This window comes from Struthio camelus, chromosome W (assembly GCF_040807025.1).
Source record: "Struthio camelus isolate bStrCam1 chromosome W, bStrCam1.hap1, whole genome shotgun sequence".
Taxonomy (NCBI): Eukaryota; Metazoa; Chordata; class Aves; order Struthioniformes; family Struthionidae; genus Struthio; species Struthio camelus.
The window spans coordinates 13,026,464-13,050,239 of record NC_090981.1 but is presented as its reverse complement, the minus strand read 5'-3'; the positions used below and the strand labels follow the sequence as shown (position 1 = coordinate 13,050,239).

At 37.2% G+C, this 23,776-nt stretch overlaps 1 protein-coding gene across 9 annotated transcripts in view; it reads right to left on the bottom strand.

Annotated features, from left to right (window-relative positions):
• LOC104140892 (dual specificity protein phosphatase CDC14C-like) overlaps positions 1-23,776 on the bottom strand; it is a 48,531-nt gene that overhangs the window by 9,608 nt on the left and 15,147 nt on the right. For 6 of the 9 annotated variants that reach the window (XM_068924933.1, XM_068924935.1, XM_068924940.1 and 3 more), the window contains exons 5-12: positions 18,266-18,342; positions 15,744-15,810; positions 14,278-14,340; positions 13,255-13,342; positions 12,693-12,923; positions 9,655-9,793; positions 9,364-9,517; positions 8,490-8,590 (exon numbers count right to left, since the gene is read on the bottom strand). In XM_068924933.1, the coding sequence (XP_068781034.1) occupies positions 8,490-8,590; positions 9,364-9,517; positions 9,655-9,793; positions 12,693-12,923; positions 13,255-13,342; positions 14,278-14,340; positions 15,744-15,810; positions 18,266-18,342 (920 nt within the window). Of the gene's footprint in view, positions 1-4,284; positions 4,352-5,335; positions 5,482-8,489; positions 8,591-9,363; positions 9,518-9,654; positions 9,794-12,692; positions 12,924-13,254; positions 13,343-14,277; positions 14,341-15,743; positions 15,811-18,265; positions 18,343-23,776 lie in introns of those variants that run through there. The other 3 variants (XM_068924936.1, XM_068924937.1, XM_068924938.1) reach the window with 2 other exon arrangements.

Below are 23,776 nucleotides of genomic sequence, written 5' to 3'. Positions count from 1 at the left end.
TCTCCTTCCCTGGAGATATTCAAAACCTGTCTGGATGCGATCCTGGGCAATATGCTCTAGAGGTCCCTGCTTGAGCAGAGAGGTTGGACTAGATGATCTCCAGAGGTCCCTTCCAACCTAAACGATTCTGTGATTCTGTGATAACTAATGAAAAAACTAGAGATTGTGAAATGCACATAAATCAATATTTTTAGCCACTAGCCAACTGATTTGTGGGGAGACCACATCTTTTGTATTCCTATATACTTGTTGTAAAATGATTATACTAAGGAGATAAAAGTGACAATGGGTCAATGGTGTCCACAGATATCTATTTACTGCCACATTTTATAAGTCTATTTTCTAGTCATTTCATCTGTGTAAATTTCCAACTATAAAAATATGCATCATTTTAGACATTCATGTAATTTAGAAATTCATTCTTTTTTTCTCTTGCCAGAGTTATTAGCACTCTAATAATTTTCAGTGGCTTCACTGAGTCTATCTGTGTCAGCAGATTGTATTAGATTGGAAATCAAAACCTTAAGTTATATAAACCATAGTTTGGTTACTTAATACTCTGAAAAAGACTATTTTCAAAGAATTCTAGATATGAACATAAAACATGGAATTTCATAGCAAGGAAGTGGACTGGCATACAAGGAGGAAAAAAAAAGTCAGTATTTTCAAAACAGATTCCCCTTTCAAAAGACAATTAATGAAAGCATAAATAAGTAAATAAATAAAACCCTAAGCTATCACTGTTTTATATGGGTCTGATGCAGATTCTTTCTGTCACTAGTTCTAGTAAATGTGCCTGATGTAACACAATTTCATTTAAAATTCATTCTGTAATGTATTTCTCCATTCTGCAGCAGTAAAATTGATCAGTAACCTTGCTTACCACCTACTTCTACATTGTTTAGGAAACAGGTGACTAAAGAACCACAAAGTTGAAATATTTTAAACTTCTATTTGAACAAATCTCTTTTAATATTTCAGACTTGTAAAATTTTGTAATTTAATCTGCAAGAAGTCCAAACCAATCTTCTCTTCCTCCAGATAAGACAAGAAAGACAAGACTGATACTGCAAGGACCACTGTAAGGCAAGGCGAGTGTTACTGTAAACACAACACAGACAAAATTGGAGGAATGTATATGTATTTAGCTTAATCAGCTATTTGTGAGGCTGAAAACCAAATAATAGATATCTTCAAAATTATAATGATTCAGTAGACAACATAGGTTCTTCTAACAAAAATATATTTTCCTTGTACTCCTAAAGTAAAACGGTTCAAAACCTTAAAGTTCACTTTATAACTCCTATTGCTGTTATGAAGCAATTCTAACAAGTTGTAATATTAACATTTACAATTCTCTTTTCACTGCCATGATTGTCATACAACATGAACAGATCTGGGCTCTTGCATTTTGAACTAAGCTTTGAAAATAATACCAACAGCAAAAGAGCCTGGTGTTGTATCTTTTATCTGTGCCACCAGCAACTTCCAGGACTGAATGGAAGGATACAAAGCCTGCTTAACCCGTTACATTTAGTCATTGAAATATGAGTATGAACAAATCATGTCACATGCTGGTTTATTAGTGCTTGTGCAAACAGAAACATGGAAGAAACATGTTTTCTCCTTAAATTTAACACTGAATATGCGCTAAGAGGCGTAAGCAATCTTTTTCCTTGTGACTCCCATTCCTCTAATACTGCTTCACTACAGAAAAACCTGTAGGATTTTTGCAATATCTGAGTCGACAAGGCAAGGTACAGGAAAATAATTTAATAATAATTAAATAATTTTATTAAAATTATTATTTTAATACAAATTTAATTTAATTTTTTTTACACTCACTACATGGGAGAAATATACAGAAATTCAGTTACATATTTAGCCTGGAAAGTAGCAGCATTTTCAAATGTAGCAAAAACAAGATCCAAATCAAAATAATTTTGTCTTCATAAAGTCTTGGTTCTTCTTGGCTTTTATACTTTTCAAGGTTACATGTTTTACAAATAACCCAAAAATTTAGTGAATATTTATATATAAATTTAAACATATACAATTTATATATAAAATAAATGTATATATAAAATTATATACTAAATTTTTTATATATAAAAATGTATGTAATGCATATATATAAAAGAAAGCAAATGTTATTGGAGCCTGATCTAATAGTTTCTCTTACAGGTGTGCATTCTTCCCAGACACTAGAAGTTCAGAAAGGATGTCGGTACACAGGGCTTAATCCCCCATAGCCATCTAATATGAACTAAAATACTACAAAGTGTTAAGATATCCTATTGGAAAAACACTTAAATATTCATCTTTTCAACATAACACAGAGATTCAAAGGTCCTTACTTCCCACAGTATTTTATTTTGTGTTCAGAGGAAATTAAGAAAAGTTCTAAACAGGAAGGTGACTAATAAAAATAGTCACCATATACAATTCCACTGTAAAACCAAACCAACCATGACATCTTCCTCTTAACACTGCTGTATTTACCAAAGGGCAGGGAGAGAAGGAGCTGGTTTACAGGGTCAGCTAAGAGCCAGCTTTGAGCATGGTAGAACCTTTAATGTCACTTGCTCTTTAGTTGTCATGGCATTTTTACTTGCAAGTGATATAAAACATCATACAGCTAGCCCAAGAGTAAAGACTAACTTAAATCCCTGTTAACAAAACATGACTGCTTTGCTGAATGATCAAATAGAGATATTTAAATTAGACTAAAATTCCAGGCTTGCAAGGCTTGTAGCACCTCAGGGAAGACAGACAAGTTCCCATTTACACCAGTGTTTGACACAGCATCACAACTCAACACCCAGAGCTGTCCTCTGGCCTAAGGACTGTTAGCTTAGGAGCAGTTACAGTGCCATCAGGGCCTTTATAGTATGTTATTCCACACATTTATAAGGTAAGGGAAGTGAAGAAACCAAGTTTAATATATGGAATTTTCATCTAACACACAATTAGACTAGTAGCCTCACTTTATAGCAGTGGCTAGGTTTTGTAATGAACATGAGATGAGGCCACAGTAGAGGAAATTCTCCTAAAATATTATCACCAAAAAAATCCCGAACTATATTAGAGAAGGATGAGATCCTTAGGACATCTACCTTACTGCTTTGTAATTGTGCATGTAAAATAACATGTCATGTTGTACAACTGAACAACTAGCTGTTCCAGAATTGCCAGTAGAAAGAAAACCTTTCTGTATATTGGATACCCTATCTTAATGAGATATGATTAAAAAAAACAAAAACAAACAAACAATCAAAAAACATGCAAAAAATCTCCTGAATGGAGCATGCTACAAGATACTATAATAAGTATACTACTAAAATAGGTAATCCATGTATCCCAAGAATTTTTCATTTCCAGTTAATCTGTAATGGAAGCATCACTTAGTTCTGAACCTAACAAATTCCCTGGACACCATACTGATTCATACACTGCTTTCTTATTGAATCTAATATATTGGTCTTCAAAGAAATCAAAACTTGTTTAACTGGAACGGTGTTCAGGTCAGAGGAACCATCTTTTGAATAGTTTCACAACTTTGTTTCATCAATTAACTTGGGGAGGGACATGACACAAAAATCCTATCCCCACAACCCAAGACAAAAACCCCGAAAACCTGGAATGCCAACAAGATAATATACTTTGGAGGGAAATAAATCCATATAAAAAGTTTTTTCAAAATTTAATTGATTACAGTATCATTGGGAGGGATGAGGGGAAGAGAGGTTACACAGGACCATATTTTCTCTCACCTCCTGATGGGAGTTTTATTCTTACCAAGGTTATCTGTTTTATGAGGGCAGATTGTTTCATTTTTTGAACAGTGTTTTAAATTTTGTTCTTTGGTCTGTGTTTAGAAATCTGACGTTTGAATTCTATAAAACATTGAGACAAAAGCTACTGCTAAATTCAGTGTGAAACTTAGGAAACAAGCCCCTTGTCTAGATATGTTCTTTGACAAAGTTAGGTACCTATGAGAAAAAGAACCCAACCAATCTTTAAGTTTTTTTTCCTCAAAAAAAAAAAAAAGATTATCTCAGCTGTTAACAGGATAACTAAATTGCCCACAAGTTCCCCAATTCTCATTTTTGGTTATTGCATCATTTACTTTAGAGGAATAGTTCTTTGCTATTTAGAGGTATGGATAATAAAAAGTTGCAAGGCCAAAGAGAAGGATAGGAATTCTTAACCTTAAAGTTCTAACAGGAGAGAAGGCCTTTTCTTACTTATCACTCTGATGTAAAACACTTTCTGACCAATTTCTTTTTCCCTCTGAAAGCACTGACATTTCAAGCATGCTCCCATAGTAACCATTTCGCTTGTTAGCGATCTAGAAGAAGGAAAAACAAAAACAAACAAACAAACAAACATACATCACAGAGGTAGGGGCAGCAAAGAGAAAGGAGAAAGGAGAGTTTGGCTTGCCAGGCAGTTTTGTGTACTGCTGAAGTTTTATTTGGCCAACAGATGAAAGCCGCCATTTGATGAAAACATAACACCTCTTAAGTGGAGGCTAGGCACAGCAATCTGTGCAGCCACTCACAAAAGCGAGGGGGAGGAAAAAGTGAAAATGGTACTCAAGGAACTAATACGTTTGTAATGTTTTAATCAGCTCCTGAATCTAAGTAACAGAAAGAAGGGATTAAACTAGTCTCATAAGGCCCTATGAAAAACGTTTAAGAACAAAAGAAGATGAAGCCAGATTGCCTAGGTGAAGAAGTGTTACGTGTGCCTTGACCGAGTACAGCAACCTGCATTGTCTTCCATTATGTTAGAGGAAAAAAAACCCCACAAAACACATCTGTCCTATTTTACTGCCTCTTATGGCATAGTAATATAATCTCTTAGCAAAAAACAAAGACCTACTGACATTTCTGACAAGTTCTAATTCCTGGTTTATCACATGGGTAAAACCATCCTTTGGGAAACTAAGCACCTTTGCAAGTTAATGAATTTTGAAGTAAGACTGGAGTTAACTTCTTCATTTGCAATATGTGAAGGACAAGATCAATTTTAAAACTATTCTTTCCTTTTTACAAGCATAACTTTGATTATTTGCAAGAGCATGCAGAAAAGAAAGGCTTCAAAATTATGAAGTATCCTAATTATAAATGCTCTGCATCTTTTGTATTGCAAGCCAGCCATAAAAAAAACAGTTATTCCAAATCATATATACAAAAAGACAAAAAAGCGAGAGCGTGAAATTTACTCTTGCAACAAAGCCAGTAAGAAACATGATATGAGAGCATGCATGTATGAGACATACTAGACAGAAAGCATGAGCTATTGTAGAGAAATGGATTGGGACACTTACACAGTGGCTCTCTCTCAGGGGGTCCTGATGGTTACTATGTTCTTAAACCATCTAGACAGAATAGCAGGCTGGGAAGAAGGGAGCCACATACAATCCACCAGATGACAATGCTACACAGTGTAGACACCAGCATAGCTAGGAGCCATCTAAAAAAGGGGTTGAAGGGGGAGGAAAAGATGAAAAACTCAAAAGCAAAAGATATTGGTGCATTTTATCTTGTTTTAAGTTCTTTAAAAGCATATTGCTCTATAATCTTAACTAAGCATGTCCACGCTTCCTGTGGCTGTAACAGGTCCATACAACCATATAACTTGCCAAATATTCTATCTGTGTTACTAGAATCAACATAAAGCAACTTCTCTGACATCCTCACTGAAGTCTTCTATTCCAAAGAAAGTCTATGCCACTCCTTTGAAAATAAATGCATTCTAGAGCAGTGTATCTCTGACCACTTGTTGCCATCTTTTATTTAAGAATGCAGTTTGATCAGCCTGCGTTCATAGATTCTACTTCATTATCTTGTGTTTTAATACTAAAACATTAAATCAGAGGCAGATCATTTTTCCTAGGAACAAACAATTTATGCAAAACATCCAAAACAATTTATGCAAAACATCCAGATGGCGAGTTTATATTACCTTCCTGTGTTCAAAATAGCAAAAACTAATTCAGTAATCCCTTTTGCCAAAGGTACAGCATATTGCTAATTAGAGCATATATATATATATATATATATATATATATATATATATATATATATATATATATATATATATATAAAAAGCATCCATTCATCAAGACATAGAGAATTTATACAGCCAGCTTCAGTAAACATTAACAAATCTTTAGCACAAATCCCTTGTGACTTAAATGGAGGTAATGCCTCTAGCTCTCACCAGCTTCTCGTGTTCTTATTTTGCTTGTTTTTTTTCTCTGAAATAAATCTACATAGAGGATTTAGAAATCTGTTTCTGTTTCCCTAGATAAAATTAATCATTTGCACAGCAACAGTAATTTTTTTTTTTTTTTTAAAAGAGTCTGAACTAAAAGGGAAAAAGACTGATAGCTATTCAGGTAGGGAAGACTCCTAACTCAAGTAAGGCAGCTAAATATATCTCTTGGTATTTTGTTTTAGGAATAATAACTCAGTGTAGAAAGTTATACATTTTTACCAAATTATTTCAGTACAAGCTGCAAACTATACAAATATTTTGGGAGAAGAGGAGAAGGGAAATTCAAGCTCCCTGTGAAAATGCACTTCAGAATTTTTCTTCTAGCCACAATGCACACTATGGAAAACTACTATAAGCTCTAGTTTATTTATTTTAATTCTACAGATATACAAACTAGTTACTTTAATTAAAGCAGTGACGCAGAATGTTTCATGAATTTTAATAGTTGATAGACTTTCTGCATATTAACACAATGGCTATGAATAGACTATCATATAGTCTATTTTTCTATGGAACATACAGTAAATGAGATCTTTCACAAACTGCATTACGTGACTTACTTAAAGTACCATTTATGAAAAAAATTATGAAGTAGAAACTAAGGCTATGTGCAAGTTGGTTGCTTTTCACTGTACTATTTGAAGAAACTGAAGTGGTATATTTTATTTCAGTTGAGTATGGGCTTTGGTCTGAATATGTTCTTTATTATACAACTGCCTGTGTAAATGATGAGCATGAACAAAAAAGACTTTTTAAAACAAACACAGAATTCATATGTCTTTAGAAACCCTCACACTGAAAGTGCAGGGATATGCAGCAATGTGTATATTTACTACATACCTCTTGCTTTTCTAAAAGTCAGGCAATGCCGTATGCCTACTGTAAAACCTGTCTTTTGTTGTTGTTGTTCTTGTTTTTTTTTTCTTTTGTAAGCATAGCTACTGCAATGTAATACTCAGTAAAAGAAAGGTTTGGTCTAAAAATAAAATAAAATAAAAAAGGCCAGCAGCTAGCTATGAGCTTTGGAGCATCATCCACTATAGAAAGACAGCTTAATAAACCCAAGTTGCCTTTGGTCTGCGACTCTGGAGTTGTGTTATTTCACAGAATCACAGAATGATTGAGGTTGGCAGGGACCTCTGGAGATCATCTAGTCCAACCTCCCTGCTCAAGCAGGGACCTCTAGAGCACATTGCACAGGATCGCATCCAGACAGGTTTTGAATATCTCCAGGGAAGGAGACTCCACTACCTCTCTGGGCAACCTGTCCCAGGGCTCTGTCACCCTCACAGGAAAGAAGTTTTCCCTCATGTTCAGACGGAACTTCCTGTGGTTCAGTTTGTGCCCGTTGCCTCTTGTCCTGTCACTGGGCACCACGGAGAAGAGCCTGGCCCCATCCTCTCGACACCCTCCCTTCAGATACTTGTACACATTGATGAGATCCCCTCTCAGTCTTCCCTTCTCCAGGCTGAACAGGCCCAGCTCCCTCAGCCTTTCTTCATAGGAGAGATGCTCCAGAAATTATTCTACCTGCAGTTGCCACAAGCTACAACAGATGTAAAGGCAACTATGAACTTTCTTTTACAGATGGTGTTGCATTACTTACCCAACAAATAAAGAGACCAGCATACCAGGCTCCCTGATAGAACTGCACTCCTTTTGAATTTATTTAGTGAAATACTGCTACTCCCTACCTTCCAGATTACTAGCCATTCTCCTAAAGCCCACAGGATTTAGGGAAGATTCTTCTCCAAGAAAATCAAAGCTAAAGAATTTTCTTTCAATTCTTCTTCTGAAGTAGCTGACCTTACTTCAAAAACAAGTACATACCTTATTCCAGACCATCAAACACTACCACATAGACTGATATTCTTCCATTTTTATACTACCATAGGAAGGACAAGGGAATGTTTGTAATTAAACTAAATCTACACCATTCAGAAATACTGTGGGAACTTGTACAGCACAGAACAGTGGAATCAAAAAACAAAACAGAAAACTAAAAGTTGAGTAATACAGTTCTTTAACCAAACTCTCCTACCCCCTAAACACTCATCAAGCCTTCAGAGAAGCAGCAAATCTTATGTTGATTTTAAAATGAGTGAAAAATGTCTCACCAACAAACTTTTAGGGGTTAAAAGAAGTCCACAAGAAAAGGGTAAATATATTTCTGTCATTTATACATGCAGAAACTGACTTACGTTAGAGGAGATGTGGTTGTAGCTTTCGCTTGCCTTCTACTTTTCAGAGCACGAAGTTTATCACCTTGTGTTACACAGTTTGTTTCGTCTTCATCACTGTACTGGATAAAGTTAAAAAACAAACACCCCCCCCACAAACCCAAGAATTAAAAAATATATTTAAACATTTAAGAGTTAACCTTATTTTAAATCTTAAAATTAGAATTATTTCAACAGGAAGAAAGTTTGCCAGCATAACATGAAAGCAAATTCACCTGCATAAATATAATTTTATTTCTTGTTACCTGCTGCTTTTAAAGCTGTAAACTATTAAGTGATGTCATGAATTATATGCATTGGAATGTTATCTACCTTTAAAATGGTGGAAACACATCCCAAACCTTTTCTTAGGTACAGCACAATCTTCACTCAACTACAGCATTTCTCTCCTCCTCCATTTGCCTTTTGAAAACAGCACTACCAGTGTTTTAAAAGCCAGCACAGAAAAAGTATTACAGAAGCCGTAATTACTTAGAAACTAAAAAGAGCAAGAAGCCCTTCATCCCTTCCCCAAAAGGGCACACGGTAACGTAATAAAGAGAATCCAAAATTCAATCAAAGCATTTCTGACTGCAGATCTTAAGTTCTTTCATGTTCTAATATTAACTGTATTACAAGACTAAAGCATGATACGGATACTCTTACTTTATGTGTGCACTACACTTCATCTTTCATATTTGCTGACCATACTTTTTTGCCCCCAAATCTCTTGGTACAAAATGGGAACATAAAAGAAGAATCCGATAACTTATTTTACCCATAAGTTTGTTCAGAACCTAAGAGAGCCTCAACAACAGTAACAACTCTTACAACAGCATTATATTCAGACAGTTACCAGTTCAATGTCCTTTCGGTTGGCTCTGCTGTTTTTCGCATCATTAATTGAAATATCATCTACTCCTGACAAGATTTTTGTTACAGCAATGTTATGGTTTTCCTTCAACTTTGCACGGAAAATATCTCCCTCTGTCCAAAGTTCTGCCTGTTTCCTATCATGATATGGGGGAAAAAAAAAAAAAGCAAACAAAGTAACAAATTAAAACCAAGGATGATAAAGAGTGCAAGAAAAGAAAAAAAACCATCTAGTTCTATTTTCAAAATTATTTATCCTAGCCAATCTACTTACTCCATCAGGAAGTGTTGTTGTGGTCCAATCACTGAACCAGGTCTATTTATTCTAATCCAGGCAATAGTTTCAGCAGCTGTCATCCGGTAATGCTTTATAATATAACAGGCTATAAGTGTGCCAGTTCGCCCAAGACCAGCTGTGTAAGGTAAAAGAATGACTTCTTTTATATACCCATTTTTATCTGGAACCTGCTGTAGCTACAGACATTGTTACTTGGACAAATAATTAACTACTTAGCTTATTGAATCTGTTACTAGTGAAACTGGGTAAGCGCAACTTACCTTTTGATTCCCCCCCCCCCCCCCCCCCCAATTTACAGGGTTACTAACACATTGCTCACTTTTTTTTTTTTTTTTTTTTTTGAGTGAAGTGACCTTCCAAAGCCAGCATATATAAATATATATACACGTACACACACACGTCTATTTTATGAGAATCTTTTTATGCATAGTATCAAACAGCTGCCTCTTCCCAATATTCTCAAAACACTTTAATTGTAAATTAATCATAAATTGTACTAAAAACAGTTGCTCTTCCAATCCCTCCTCTAACCAGTCTCTGTTTTCACTTCTCAAGGAAGAGCTGAATTTTGCAATAAGGAAGTCTGGGCACTAGCCAAGACAGGCAAAGAGTACTCCAAACTGAGAAACCTTCTTTGAAAGAGCCCTAGAAACAGTTCCATTTCAATTGGCAAACATGAAAAAGAAAGGAAGATAGCTCCAAGCTCAAGTGTTCCTCTCCTTGATCATTTGCTGTAAATGCCAAGCTACATGTCACCAGATCTCACTTAAGAATTGACTGATCAACACCAGTGTTGAATTTTCAGTATGGTCCAATAGCCAAGAAAAACCACACAGTACTTTCCATGCATTGCCCAACTTAAAGAATAGGTGGCAGCATTCTGTGCTTTCTCAAGAGGTAGGATCAGGTAGAGGATCATATTGTAGTCTAGACACCTTAATCATGCTAAAGATCAGAGAACATCTTAATCTGAATGAAAACAAAGAACTTGCACCACTGCTACCCAACATTCAAGAGCTATCAATTAACCAATATGCCCAAATTTCACACCTCAGTGGAAAGAAAAGAGTATTCACTTGCTTCCCAACAGTCAAGTAGCAATTTTAACCAATTCTTCCACTTCATGCAAGTGGAATCTTGTTAAACATGCAGCCGGTGAGTGGCAGATCCAGGAACAAAAATCCAGTCTTCGCATGTCCCAAGCAAATGCTTTAAGAAAAGGCTTTTCTCCTTCACCCACAGTGAAGGAAACTACTCTGCCCTACTGAGGCAGAGTTCATGGAGAACAAATGGAGTGTGACAGAGTTAAAGATGGTGTGGAAGGGGAGCTGTATTAGCATTTCACAGGCAACTATTTCTAGTATTTTGCATGTTGAATGCTTGACATTTTAATGTTGTGTTCTTTTAAAGATAGGTTTGTTTATATGGATTTACTTAAAAAAACAAAAAACAAAAAACAAACAAAAAACCCGTGAAACATTTAAAAAGCAATGGCAGAGCTATTTTGGTTCCTCTATAGGACATAAGGGCCTAAATGAAAGACATTTAAACATATAAGCTCCTCTGCCAGCTAAACTGAAAGGAGTAAAGAACACCTGTAGAAAGTTGTTCTAGAAGAGCAGATTACAAAGCTATTTGCAGAAGAGCGTTTAAAATTATGCTAGGCACACATCTAGCATATTAATTCTGAAATGCAATGAAGCCAAATGGAGGATACCTGAGTCTTGCAACAGCACAAACAATTCTATTGTAGACTCAACCAGAAATGATTTGGGGGCAAACTCTGAGATAAAATAGGCAGAAGTCATAAATTTCTGGCCTTGACTAGAAGTATAACTTTTAAAATGCTGCTCAGTAATGAGGGTTGTATAAAGTATACAGAACCAAAAATGGGAAGTTTTATCTTGGCTTCCAATCCCGCTCAAGGAACGAGAGGAGGGAAACACCATTTCTGCTATGATGGAAACCCCATCTGGCAGTCTAACTCTGAACTTTCCATTGTTAAGAAAATTTCCACTGCACTCTAGTTTTCTGCAGACAAAACATGCAAGGTCACACACCCTGCAAGCAGAACATCTTATCTGACCTTGCCTCAGCTCCTGTTTTTCGTACATAGATGAAGAACTGCAAAGAAACCAGTTGAATCCAACCAGTAGTACAGAAGGTGTTCAAAGGTAACGCCAGAAGAGGTGCAAATCAGCTAATGAATAACCATAAGATGGACCATTCAAGGCTGGCACGGAACTAGTTCATGCTGTAACGTGGCAAGAGGATTGGTAAAACTAAGAATCGTAGATAGATCTGATTGGTTATGTAAACTAAAGTATTGAATATGTAACAACTTGCTTTCGCTTAAAAAGTGTAACAAAAAGCTACTCAGGGTCCCTTCTTGTGCTCTCAGCCAAGAGGCAAGTTTTATTGCTAGCAATAAAACTTAACAACTTAGAAATCTGACTCCTGCTGCTCATTACCGGTGCCCGCGAACGAATGAAAGATAAAAGATAATTTTAATACCATATACAGAACAGATATTCAGGGCATGCCCAATGCAGCTAGTAAAAAGGGTTTCTGAGGGCTAAAGATTTCTGCTGTTCTGGAGGAACACTCCAATACTTTATGAAGACTCTTCTCAAAAAGCTCCACTGATATTTTCAAAAGTTTATAGTTTGGTATATTTGACTGTATTTTCTGAAAGACCTACTATAAACCTTGCCAGTACTTCAAGTCCCTGCTCAAAAGCATCAAAATGCTAACACATTCCTAGAAAAAGAACCATTAATGTTGGCAAGCTCATTTTCCCCAACCCCATTCTTGGAGATTGCTGAAAATATTTTGCTGGAACTTAAAAAAGTAAAAAAAGAAGTGCAGAACAAAAGCATGTAAAGAATTTGTTTGAAAAAGCTGCAGTTTGGCAGAGTTGTTAATAACTGGAAATAATGGAATTATAGTGCAAAATATCTCAGGAACTGTAACTATAAGCATCACCTGTAATATAAAATGTTTGTACACTATACCTTTGCAATGAATGGCTATAACACCTTCAGCACTTTCACAAATATTTAGAAATGTTTTAACTATAGTATCACTAGGTGTGCTTCCATCAGCAAAGAAGAGGTCATAATGCTCAAATCCAGCATCTGTAAATCGTTTGGCATCATACAGTTTTTTGTTGAGGCGTATTACAGTGGTGACCTTATGTTTCTTGAAGTACGGGAAATAAGCCTCTGGAGCATGATGGGGATAGCCTATTGGAAAAAGAAGAAAAAAAAAAAACTTCAAACTGCAGAAATATGTGAAGACCCAAAATCAACAGATGAAACACTTTCACAATAAAACTCACGTTCAACATAAAGAAATTGACTAACCGAAAATGGAAATTCAACATAATCACCTAGTTCAGATACAATTAAACCAAGCATTAAAATTTTACTGTCAGGATTTTTATAAAAGAAAAAGAGCCAAGGAAAAAAGGAAAAAACACGCTGTTTGAGGAACAATTTTTAAAGCTTGTTCTTACTGATAACAATCAACTAAAAGCAGTGGGCTTGTGTCCCCCACCTCCTTTTTTAAGCATACCATTTTCAATTTTACTTCTTGAATGAGGTCCACTGAAGGCAATGAATTTGTTTGGTATTATCCAGTTAAAATCTCCATTTTCTGCTCTCTGTCAAGAGAAAATGCTTGGTTTATCATTAACCCTGTATTTTCAGGCTTTTCCTTATTGTTAAAAAATACATGCTAGATAGAAGTGATGTACAATTTTTGCCAAAGGAAGCATGTTAGTAGCCTGCTTTTTGTTTCATCAGGAGAATGCCAGATGCTCTCAACCTCTCTTCTTGCCTGTATTCTCCCTCTTTCTAAATTACAGTCTTAGAGCAATGCAACTGATGCCCTTCAGATGAAGGGCAACTTCAATTTTTTAAACCTTTTGTAGGTTTATAAATTATGGCCTTGGCATTACCTCTGCCCACCAAATAATTTTTTAGATTCTAAAAAACACCTAATTTGCTCTTCATAGATAAATGACTGCTTTGCCTTTGTGAGAATATATATAGTGAAGTGTTGTAGTCCTTTACCTTCACATAAGTTTCCCATGCCCCAGAGTGAATTTTATAGGCTTGGAGTTTCCCAGCCCTGTTTTTCTCTTTACCTCAAAGAGTATTATCAGATTTTTGTCATCTTTTCATAGATACATACTTTAATTGCTTTCCAAAAGCCAACTTGACAGAGACTTGTATGTCCTCGAGTTTCTTATCAAGATTGCTTAGGAATATGCATAACCTCTAAAAGATGGCCAAGGAACAAATTCCCTCTCCCCCTCATCTTCTGGGGATTTAATAAAAAAGCCAAAAATTTTGATTTCCCTTTTAGTTTCTGTAACATCCACCTTTCCCCCCCCACTTTTGAGCTTGACTATGCTTAAATCTGAATTTTACTCTCTCTGACCACACATCTTTCTTTAACAATTGAAGCTTAAGGAGACAAAGCAGAACACAGAAATGGAACCTTACACTACAAAAGGAACAGTACAAATGATAAAACAGCAATCTTCACATTAATAACTGCAAACAAACCAGAAGATTGATACTGGACACTTACCTCATAATGCTCATATTCATTTACATCAAACGCATTGAAATCCAGGAAACCATACTGCAAAGCCTAAAATTCAGAGTACAGCTTTTAAAGACAGATAACATCCTCTCAGTGATGACAGTTCATCACTCTTTTAGGTTACTGAAAACCCGCAATACCTGTTCTACTGTTTCAGAGAGATTTTTCTATTTATCTGCAAAAATAAGAATCAATTCAGTCTTGGTTCAAAACAGATTTGTGAATTTTAATATAAGTGAGGGTAAACAAGAAAGCCCACTCTTTTTCTGTTTTCATTTAATCACTAGAAAATTCTAGACTACAGAAGTATTCACTCTTTTTACTACTGCTAGCAGTACAGAGTGCCAAATAGAAAAATAGTTGGCAAAAAATAGCTATTTAAATTAGGAGTATATTCTAAACTCTACTTTCAAGGATTACAAATATTTTTGGTGCATGAACACTATTCTGTCATTACAATTCTAATATCTTCATTTATTTTAAATCGGCTGCAGACAGAGTCTGTCTACAATCCTAAGCACACTTTAGCCCAGTCCTTGATGCTCAGTAATTATCTACAGGCATCATGTTTACATTTTTATACTTTATTAAATATTTGGGTAACTGGCTGTTTACTCACTTGTCAAAGTCAGGAAGCACAAACACAAACAATCCCCTATCCCCAGATGTTTTAAATACCACATTCTAATCTCCTCTTTCACTGCATAATCTTCTGGGGTTTTCCTTGCTGCTCACCAGTACTGACAAGAATAGCAATTCACCACTCTTGGCAGATGAGCAGCCAATGTCAGAACAATCCAAAAAACCTGCAAATCACAGATCTACAGGAGACTGGCTTAATCAGTAGCAACACCAGTATTTGGCAGAGACATCTGTAATAAAACAGGCAGTAGTAGAGTGGAGAGCTATAGAATTCCCCATTTTACTGCTTGCACAGACTAAAAAGAATGAAGAATGCATAGAAAATTCCCCTGTCCTTAAATGTCACATTACTTTGCCACTGTGTTGCAATAAGACACCAGATGATGTGTATTACTAAAGCAAAACTTGAAGTCATTAGCACATGCTGCAAACGCCTAAAAGGCATCGCTAAGCGATGCACAACTTCTTTCAAAGGGAGTATTCAGCCTAAAAATGCAACTCCAGAGGGCCATTCGATAAATCTGTCAGGCAACACTTAGTGTTTTGAGGTGCAAATGACTGTCCTGAAAAGAGTACCTAAACAAAAATTGAAATTCCTTATTTAAAAACTTGTCTAGTTGATTATATATCAGTCAACTTCTACAAATGCCTTATCTAGTTTTGTTACAATGCATAATATATAAGCTAGGCAACAATCAGAAATCTGCTACTGAACTGCTTTAACTGGCTCCTAGCTTCCTAAGCTGCCTTTTTTTGCAGGACCATATTTAGCTGACCTTTTGCCATAAGAAAAATATTGTTTTACTGACCTTGTTTATTGCATGAAAACAATCCAGCAATGTTAGATGAAAACTGCAAGTACCAAATGAAGCATCCCTGTAACACATGTGTTTTCATGACCAAAACTGTTCCCATTTGAATCCAAGTCGAAACAATTAAAGTTATTTCTCAAAAAACAACTTTAAAAGATTACTTCAAGATAATTACAGCAAAATAATTACATCAAATGATTATTTCCCCCATCTTGCAGCTTATAATAACAAAACATAATTATGCTAACAGATGATCCGAGACTAGGATTACTCCAATTGTACTTTTCAGTAAAACTGACACGTTCAACTTTTACCATTAAAAAAGGACAGGCATATTTGGGGGGGGGAAGGGGAAATCACAAAAACTCATGGCAAAACTTAATGCCAAAATGATTATGTTCTGACATACGCACTTTTTCTTTTGAACTTTTTCTTTTGAAGTACACTCTCAAAAAACAGTTTTCATCCTTCAAACTGTAATATACTGCAACATTTTCCCTCAGATTCCATTTAAAATAAAAAAGTTGCTGTGCACATGCATTATATATATATATATGTGAACAGCATCTTAGTAAAACTGTCAAGATGCACATTTGTGTAGCTACATTAAATGACTTTCCTTGAGATGCATAAAATAGTTTACGTTTAAACATAAGAAACTTTCATTAAAGCCCTTTCTTTCAACTACTATTTTTAAAATCCTCTTGATTCTAGAATAGCATCATTAGTAGATTCCATAAGCACTGCAGAATAAGCTTTCTACAGGAATACTATAGCCAAGTTAAAAAAAAAAACTGTGAATCTACATCAAAGAATATTATGTTTTGGCAGAACACCTAGTTCTAAGACTATACAGCTCTCATGCACAAACACAGTCACTAATGTGATGTAAAATAATAAAAAATATATATATACACACACACACACCATTATGTTCAAATTTAAACTAAACACAAGGATGTACTTCTGAAGTACCTGAATGGCTATTTCTACGCTTTCTTTGTACCCTTGTCCTTCCTAATGAATCAGAGTGAAGTGGAAAAAATCAGCAGGAGAAGGAAATAATAGAATCCCATTCAGGAAACTGATAAAAGAAATTCTTTGCATTCTGCTAACAAGAAAATTCTTGTTTATAATGACCAGAAGTAGCAACTACCTGATTAACCCTTTATTATTCTATGAGAAGGTATTGCTTTTTGCAGAGATGAATACAACCTGAAAGGAACAGGGTCCAGAGCAGCATCTCAGTTCATCATTCTTTTAATCAGAATTCCTCTCTTTGCACCAGGTTTAAGTGCACTAGTAGATTCAAGAAAATGGTAAAGTTCCTAGACACTTGGGCAGGGATTTCATACTGTATTCTTTATCCTAGAGGCTGGACATATCTATGCTGTCTTCAGAAGTCAACTCTCAGTAATTCCTATCATATAACACATCTTTGCATTTCTTTCAGTAGTGCTCTTGAAGTGATGATGGTCTGAGGTTTCAGGTAGGGTTTACAAAGAGAGCTAAAAGCTACTATTTCCCCCTCCTACACACTCCTATACGATCTTTGGAAACAAACTTTACAAGTCTCCTTAAGGAGCATTTATGTTCTTCTGTGAATATAAAAAATGGAATTAAGAGAGAAAAACGGGATGATGAAAGCATGCAAATAAATAGAGGTGCTTCTACACAATGGCATGGGGAGGGAAGGAAATTCAAAACACCAAAAGCCCAGCTCTTGGCAAGGCAGCTGGAAAACAAACAAGCAAGGACTGATTAATCATCCCATAACAACATATTTGGACAGTCAACTTGCCTTCTGAAAAGCTTTTTGGCCATTCTTTTCTGCATATCGTGGCAGCCAATGGAACATTAGCTTGGTCCAACTTTTAGAAACTCTTGTCAAAAAGTTGTTCCTCTGCAGTATGGATCAACTTTCTTTACTATATAAAGCAGCATAGTAGATACCATAATGAGAAGTCTGTGGTCTGCAACAGCTATGATTACATTCCCTCAGGGTCAACCAACCACGAAGCAATGGTTGTACACTTTTCCTCGTTGGTAAAAAGAAATGCTTTCAAGTTGCACTAAATCATATGAGGTTAGCTAGCACTCTTTATGCACAAAATAGTGTTTTAGATTGCTGCATGCATTCAGCAAGTGGGGAAAAAAATTGAGTGCTAGAAGTATTACAAGACATTTGTGATGACTGGCAGATATTTTGATATGTTTAACTATTAACTGGCACAAAAACAGACTGCTAAACGAGAAACAACGTAGATTAAAAAGCTCAACAAGAGTATATACAAAGGAGTGTAGCCACTTCAGCTCCTGCACGTCTGTCAGTACACTTCAGTACTAGCTGCCAACACCCCGTTCAGTGGTCTGTACTCAAAGCTCAGGCAGTGAATGTGTCATGTGTTAAAACTTTAGCAAAAAACCCCAAACTCAGGACTGTTAAATGCTACACTATTCGTCCAAAAAAGAGAAAAAAAAAATCAAGCTACAGAAAGTTCCAATACCTTTATATTTACCTGAAGGGAAGATATGAAATGTTTCCGGCCAATAAAAGCCTGTACACATCACCTGGGGATTCTCTCAAGTATATTATCTATTTTTTTTAAGAAGAGACAAATAAAACATTTTTATGGTTATTTTAAGATTCATATGAATGCTTTCAAGTCACTTATTTAATTATGCCTTCTGTAGTAAACATCACAGCTCAAAAGTGCTAGAAAAGAGTGGCATCAACAACAAAAGAATACAAGCGTGCAACAATAAAATAAGATAAAGCAAAACAATATAAAATACTGCTCAAGCTACATATCCATTTATTTTTATATTAAATTTATAGATCTCCCCAGGCGTTGTTCAGCTTTAGGCTACAATGAAAAAGCTTCTGTCACTCTGGGTTCTTCTATATTTTTACTGCAACCTGCCTGGACCGGTTTGTAGATTTTTTTTAATTAAGCTTTTAAGTTGTAATTTAAAGTACAAAAACCCTCAAATATTCCAGCAAAGCTATGAATTAGCCTGTCTATAAAACAGTGCATGTACTCAGTAGACAAGGCTAAAACAGTAATTAGCATATGTTTTGATTTTCCTATGGCAAAAGATTTGCCTTATTCCAAATCCTTTACTTCCTTCTTTGCACTGGTGAGGCAGTGTCCAGTAACAAAATCCAGATGCCATAAAGGGAAAAAGAAATCTGTAGCTTAAGAAGCAAAATCCTGAGAACATAATGAAGCAACATAGTAGAAAGCTTGATATTTAGTGTTTCCAGTGTCAAAAACATTCAGGAAAGAATACCAGATTCACAAAAGACCAACTCCCAACAAATATCTGTATGGTCTTCTCTCACCGCATTACTGATCCCTGTTTGATAGCCTCCAACACTAAGCTCTCCTTAGGTACTCTCTTTATGCAGATTATGTCTTCCAAAATTATCTGGTCCATACCATCAAACACCATCACCAGCATGGCCAGAAGAGAACAACTGTTAATAACAAGCTGTCGGCAATAGGTCAACGTTCAGTAATTTAAAGTTTATACTTTTTCCTTAAAACTGCATTAACTAAGCATTAAAACACTCAAGACTTTTTTTAAATTAAAGTCCTGTAAAATTACTTACATTTCCTATATCAATTACCTTTTTTCTTAGAGTTTATTTTTAAAGTAAGAATCCTAATGAGCATTCAATAAACACTCTCCAAAAATCTACCTCTGGCATATTTGCTTTTTGTTGGTTTTGCCATTTTTTTCTTTTAAAAGTTGGCATTACCTTCCAAATTTCTTTTACGTTGCTGCAAAACTAGCTTGAACAAATGGTTTAACATACCTTTAACATCCTCTACACACACACACACACACACATGCATTCTTGTGGGGCGAGAATGGGAGGTGGAACAGATGTTGCCAAAAAGAAAAAAAAAAGAAGGAAAAACAAGCTTGAAACATATCACCAACAGAGGGCTAAACACACATGGGAACGGTGACCCTTTTTGTTTGTCCTCTGATTTGTTTACTGCGTTAAGTATTTTTTGAGTATTCTTCCTGTGCAATTAGCAAAACCAAAGAAAAATCCATCTGTTTTAAGTAGTTAAGAAATGAAAACTGCATGCTTTTTGCATGTGTTTGTTTTCACCAGGGTAAACCCAGGTGTTTTCACCAGGGTTGGTGGATTTTGTATTTATAATCACAAGTATACACCTAGAATAAAAAAAGACTAAAAAAGCCAAAATATCATTCAAGAGTTATTCTTCAGGTGCCTTAGTTCACCTTCTAATTATATTTTGCAGTCATACACTACATACAAGTCATTGCATGAATTGGACTTAAAGGTTATGTTCCAAGAAACTTCAGGTTGTGTGCTTTGATACAGTGATACTTTGCATCTTGCAGCACAATGCACACAGATTGCCAGCAACCTTATAAACACAGCACTGCTTGCCTATCAGAGTGGAGGGGAAGCCCCGCCCCAGAAAAAAAAACTTACAAACCAGAGACATGAAACGGCACTAGCAAACAGAAGAGACTGTAGTTAAACAGCAGAAATAGAGTTTGTATGCAGAAATGAGTCACCTAAAAAAACAGTTGGGATTCACTGCTGTAAGGCTGGATACTACAGAAAGTACTACTTGTACTACAGACAAATAGAAACACAGCTAATACTAGCTAACCTTATAGGCACATGTGGCTCAAAGGGTAAGGGCTCCTCCCACACCTCAGTTGAGCTCTCACCAGCTTCTGGAACAAAAGCAGCTCCAATAGCAAAAGTGTTTGTCTGCAAGAGTAACAGCAGCAAGAGCAGTTTTTTGCCACAAGTGTTGTATTAAGATGTCTAAGTAGCATTACACCATATTGAAACATATTAGTTCTTAAGCATAGATCCAACTTAAGAAATGACATAAGTAATGAAGTTGCTAGAAACACTGTTTGAACATACATATGAATGAGTGCGGATTTACTTAACTCACCACAGATGAGGACACTTTAAGCCAACATGATTTCTGGCACAAAGATCTCTAAGCATTGGAATGTTTAACATCATTTAGTATGTACAGAAAACACACTTCAAGGACGTGGCATTTTTCAGTGTGGACAAGCTTAAAGGAACCAGTAACAAGCAAAAATGGAAAGCAACACACAGTGCGTTCACTGAAGAAGGAAGCTCTTCAATGGAGTTGGATTTCTCAGAACTTTTTGAAACAAGAGAGATCCTGCTGTACTTCAGCCATGACACTATTACACACTTAAGATATGATGTGTGAACAGCTGCAGAGACAGGAGTAGATAAAAACAGAATCACAGAATGGTTTAGGTTGGAAGGGACCTCTGGAGATCATCTAGTCCAACCTCCCTGCTCAAGCAGGGACCTCTAGAGCACATTGGACAGGATCGCATCCAGACAGGTTCTGAATATCTCCAGGGAAGGAGACTCCACTACCTCTCTGGGCAACCTGTTCCAATGCTCTGTCACCCTCACAGGAAAGAAGTTTTTCCTCAGGTTCAGATGGGACTGCCTGTGGTTAAGTTTCTGCCCGTTGCCTCTTGTCCTGTTGCTGGGCACCACGGAGAAGAGTCTGGCCCCATCCTCTTGACACCCTCCCTTCAGATACTTGTACACATTTATGAGATCCCCCCTCAGCCTTCTCTCCTCCAGGCTGAACAGGCCCAGCTCTTGCAGTCTTTCTTCATAGGAGAGGTGCTCCAGCCCTCTCATCATCTTGGTAGCCCTCCGCTGGACTCTCTCCAGGAGTGCCATGTCTCTCTTGTACTGGGGAGCCCAGCACTGGGCACAGGACTCCAGGTGAGGCCTCCCCAGGGCTGAGTAGAGGGGCAGGATCACCTCCCTCGACCTGCTGGCAACACTCTGCCTCATGCACCCCAGGAGACCATTGGCCTTCTTGGCCACAAGGGCACACCGCTGGCTTATGCTTAACTTGTGGTCCACCAGGACTCCCAGGTCCCTCTCTGCAGAGCTGCTTTCCAGCAGGTCAACCCCCAGCCTGTACTGGTGCCTGGGGTTATTCCTCCCCAGGTGCAGGACCCTGCACTTGCCTTTGTTGAACTTCATGAGGTTCCTCTCCACCCCACTCTCCAGCCTGTCCAGGTCCCTCTGAAGGGCAGCACAGTCTTCTGGTGTGTCAGCCACTCCCCCCACTTTAGTATCATCAGCAAACTTGCTGAGGGTGCACTCTGTCCCTTCCTCCAGGTCATTGATGAATATGCTGAACAAGACTGGACCCAGTACTGACCCCTGGGGGACACCACTAGCTACAGGCCTCCAACTAGACTGCACCACTGACCACAACCCTCTGAGCTCTGCCATCCACCTCACTGTCCACTCATCTACCCTGCACTTCCTGAGCTTGCCTATGAGGATGTGATGGGAGACAGTGTCAAAAGCCTTGCTGAAGTCCAGGGAGACAACATCCACTGCTCTGCCCTCCTCTACCCAGCCAGTCATTCCATCATAGAAGGCTATCAGGTTGGTCAAGCATGATTTCCCTTTGGTGAATCCATGCTGACTACTCCTGAAGTGTTGGTGTTCTCGGTGTTCTCGGTGTATGGTGTTCTCGGTGAAAAGTGGCTTGCAAAAACCTAGCTAGCATGAAGTTATCTGGACAGCTGGGATGGTCTGGAGTCCTTCAAAAGGGAAGAATGGCATTCAATTTTTACACAGAATGGGAAAGACCATAAACTGATACTTAGTTCACAAGGAAAGTATCCTGGCAGTAACATAACACAAGAAGTTCCAGCAGTAGAAGTGAAGTTCTGGCACTGTTTCAGACCACAAGAGAACACCCAGTGGGAAATCTTGGATGGGTGCGAGGCTGGATGGAGGCTGGACCTGGGTGAACAGGTCCAGTTGTCTCCAAACAGGTGAGACTGAAGCAGTGACAGAAGGAGCAGCAAAGCCCAGGGGAGCAACAGAATTGAAAGCAGCAGAGGCCACATCTATGTTAGGAAGTAGTGTGCACCAACAGAAACGGATCTGTAGACCAGGAACTGGTACTGAAGATTCGACACCTTGCCATATGGTTTCAAGGGTTTTAACTGCAGATTGGTTCTAGTCGTTCCTGCAGACCGAGTGCCTGCTAGCTGCTGGAGTGCTCCCAGACTGCTCTGTGAGGTGACCCAGAGTGTGCTGAGCAGGGCTAAGGAGAAATACACTTCAAAAAATATATTCCTGACCAAAATTAAAACTATACTGTAGACACACTGAGAAACATCTAATAGCATGAGGTCAGAGTGGCAGCTAATGTTCCTGACCAGGAGGAGGTCACTAAAGCCTTCAAGAAGAACAATTTTACTGGAGTGATGTGGGTGACCAAAGCAGGGAATTAAAGAAAGCTAATGAATGGGAGCTAGAAAGCAAAAGGGTTTAAGAGAAACCTGTAGTAGATGGAAGTGGAGGAAATAAGGACTTTCTAAGGCAGTAAGTAGAACTGAAGTTTCAGAAGAGAATGGAAATATTGAGTTGAACAGCAAAACCGAGACATTTCCTGATATACTTCTGAATTCATGAGATGTATGTGTGTGTGTGTGTGGGGGGGCAAACCTTTAGAAATTAAAATATACAAGAGTTGAAATCACTTTGGCAAGATGCATGCACGTGCATGCACACGGAGAGAGAAAAAAACCTCTTAATTAAAATCCTTTACAAATCCTTTAATTAGGGACCTTCCAGAAAAATTGTTACAAGAGGGAACTGACATATTTCAAGCAAAATACTATATTGCTTCATCACCCTGTATAATCACTTGTGTACCAATTCTTTAGAAATTTGTTTTCTTTATGCACACACAAAAAAAATCCTGCCGAGCTCAAAATACAGCCATAAATTTGCAATTAGCAGTTGAATTATTAACATTACTCTAATCATCCTTTTCATTTAGGACATCTGTTTCTAATTAAGAGATTGCACGCAGCTCTGTGAATGGTTAAGAACCATCCAAGCGTTGAGTACTGGAAAAGGTGCACTCAAGCACTGCTCCTGCCAACATAGCTGTGTAGTCCAACAGCCATTGTAACATTCACTG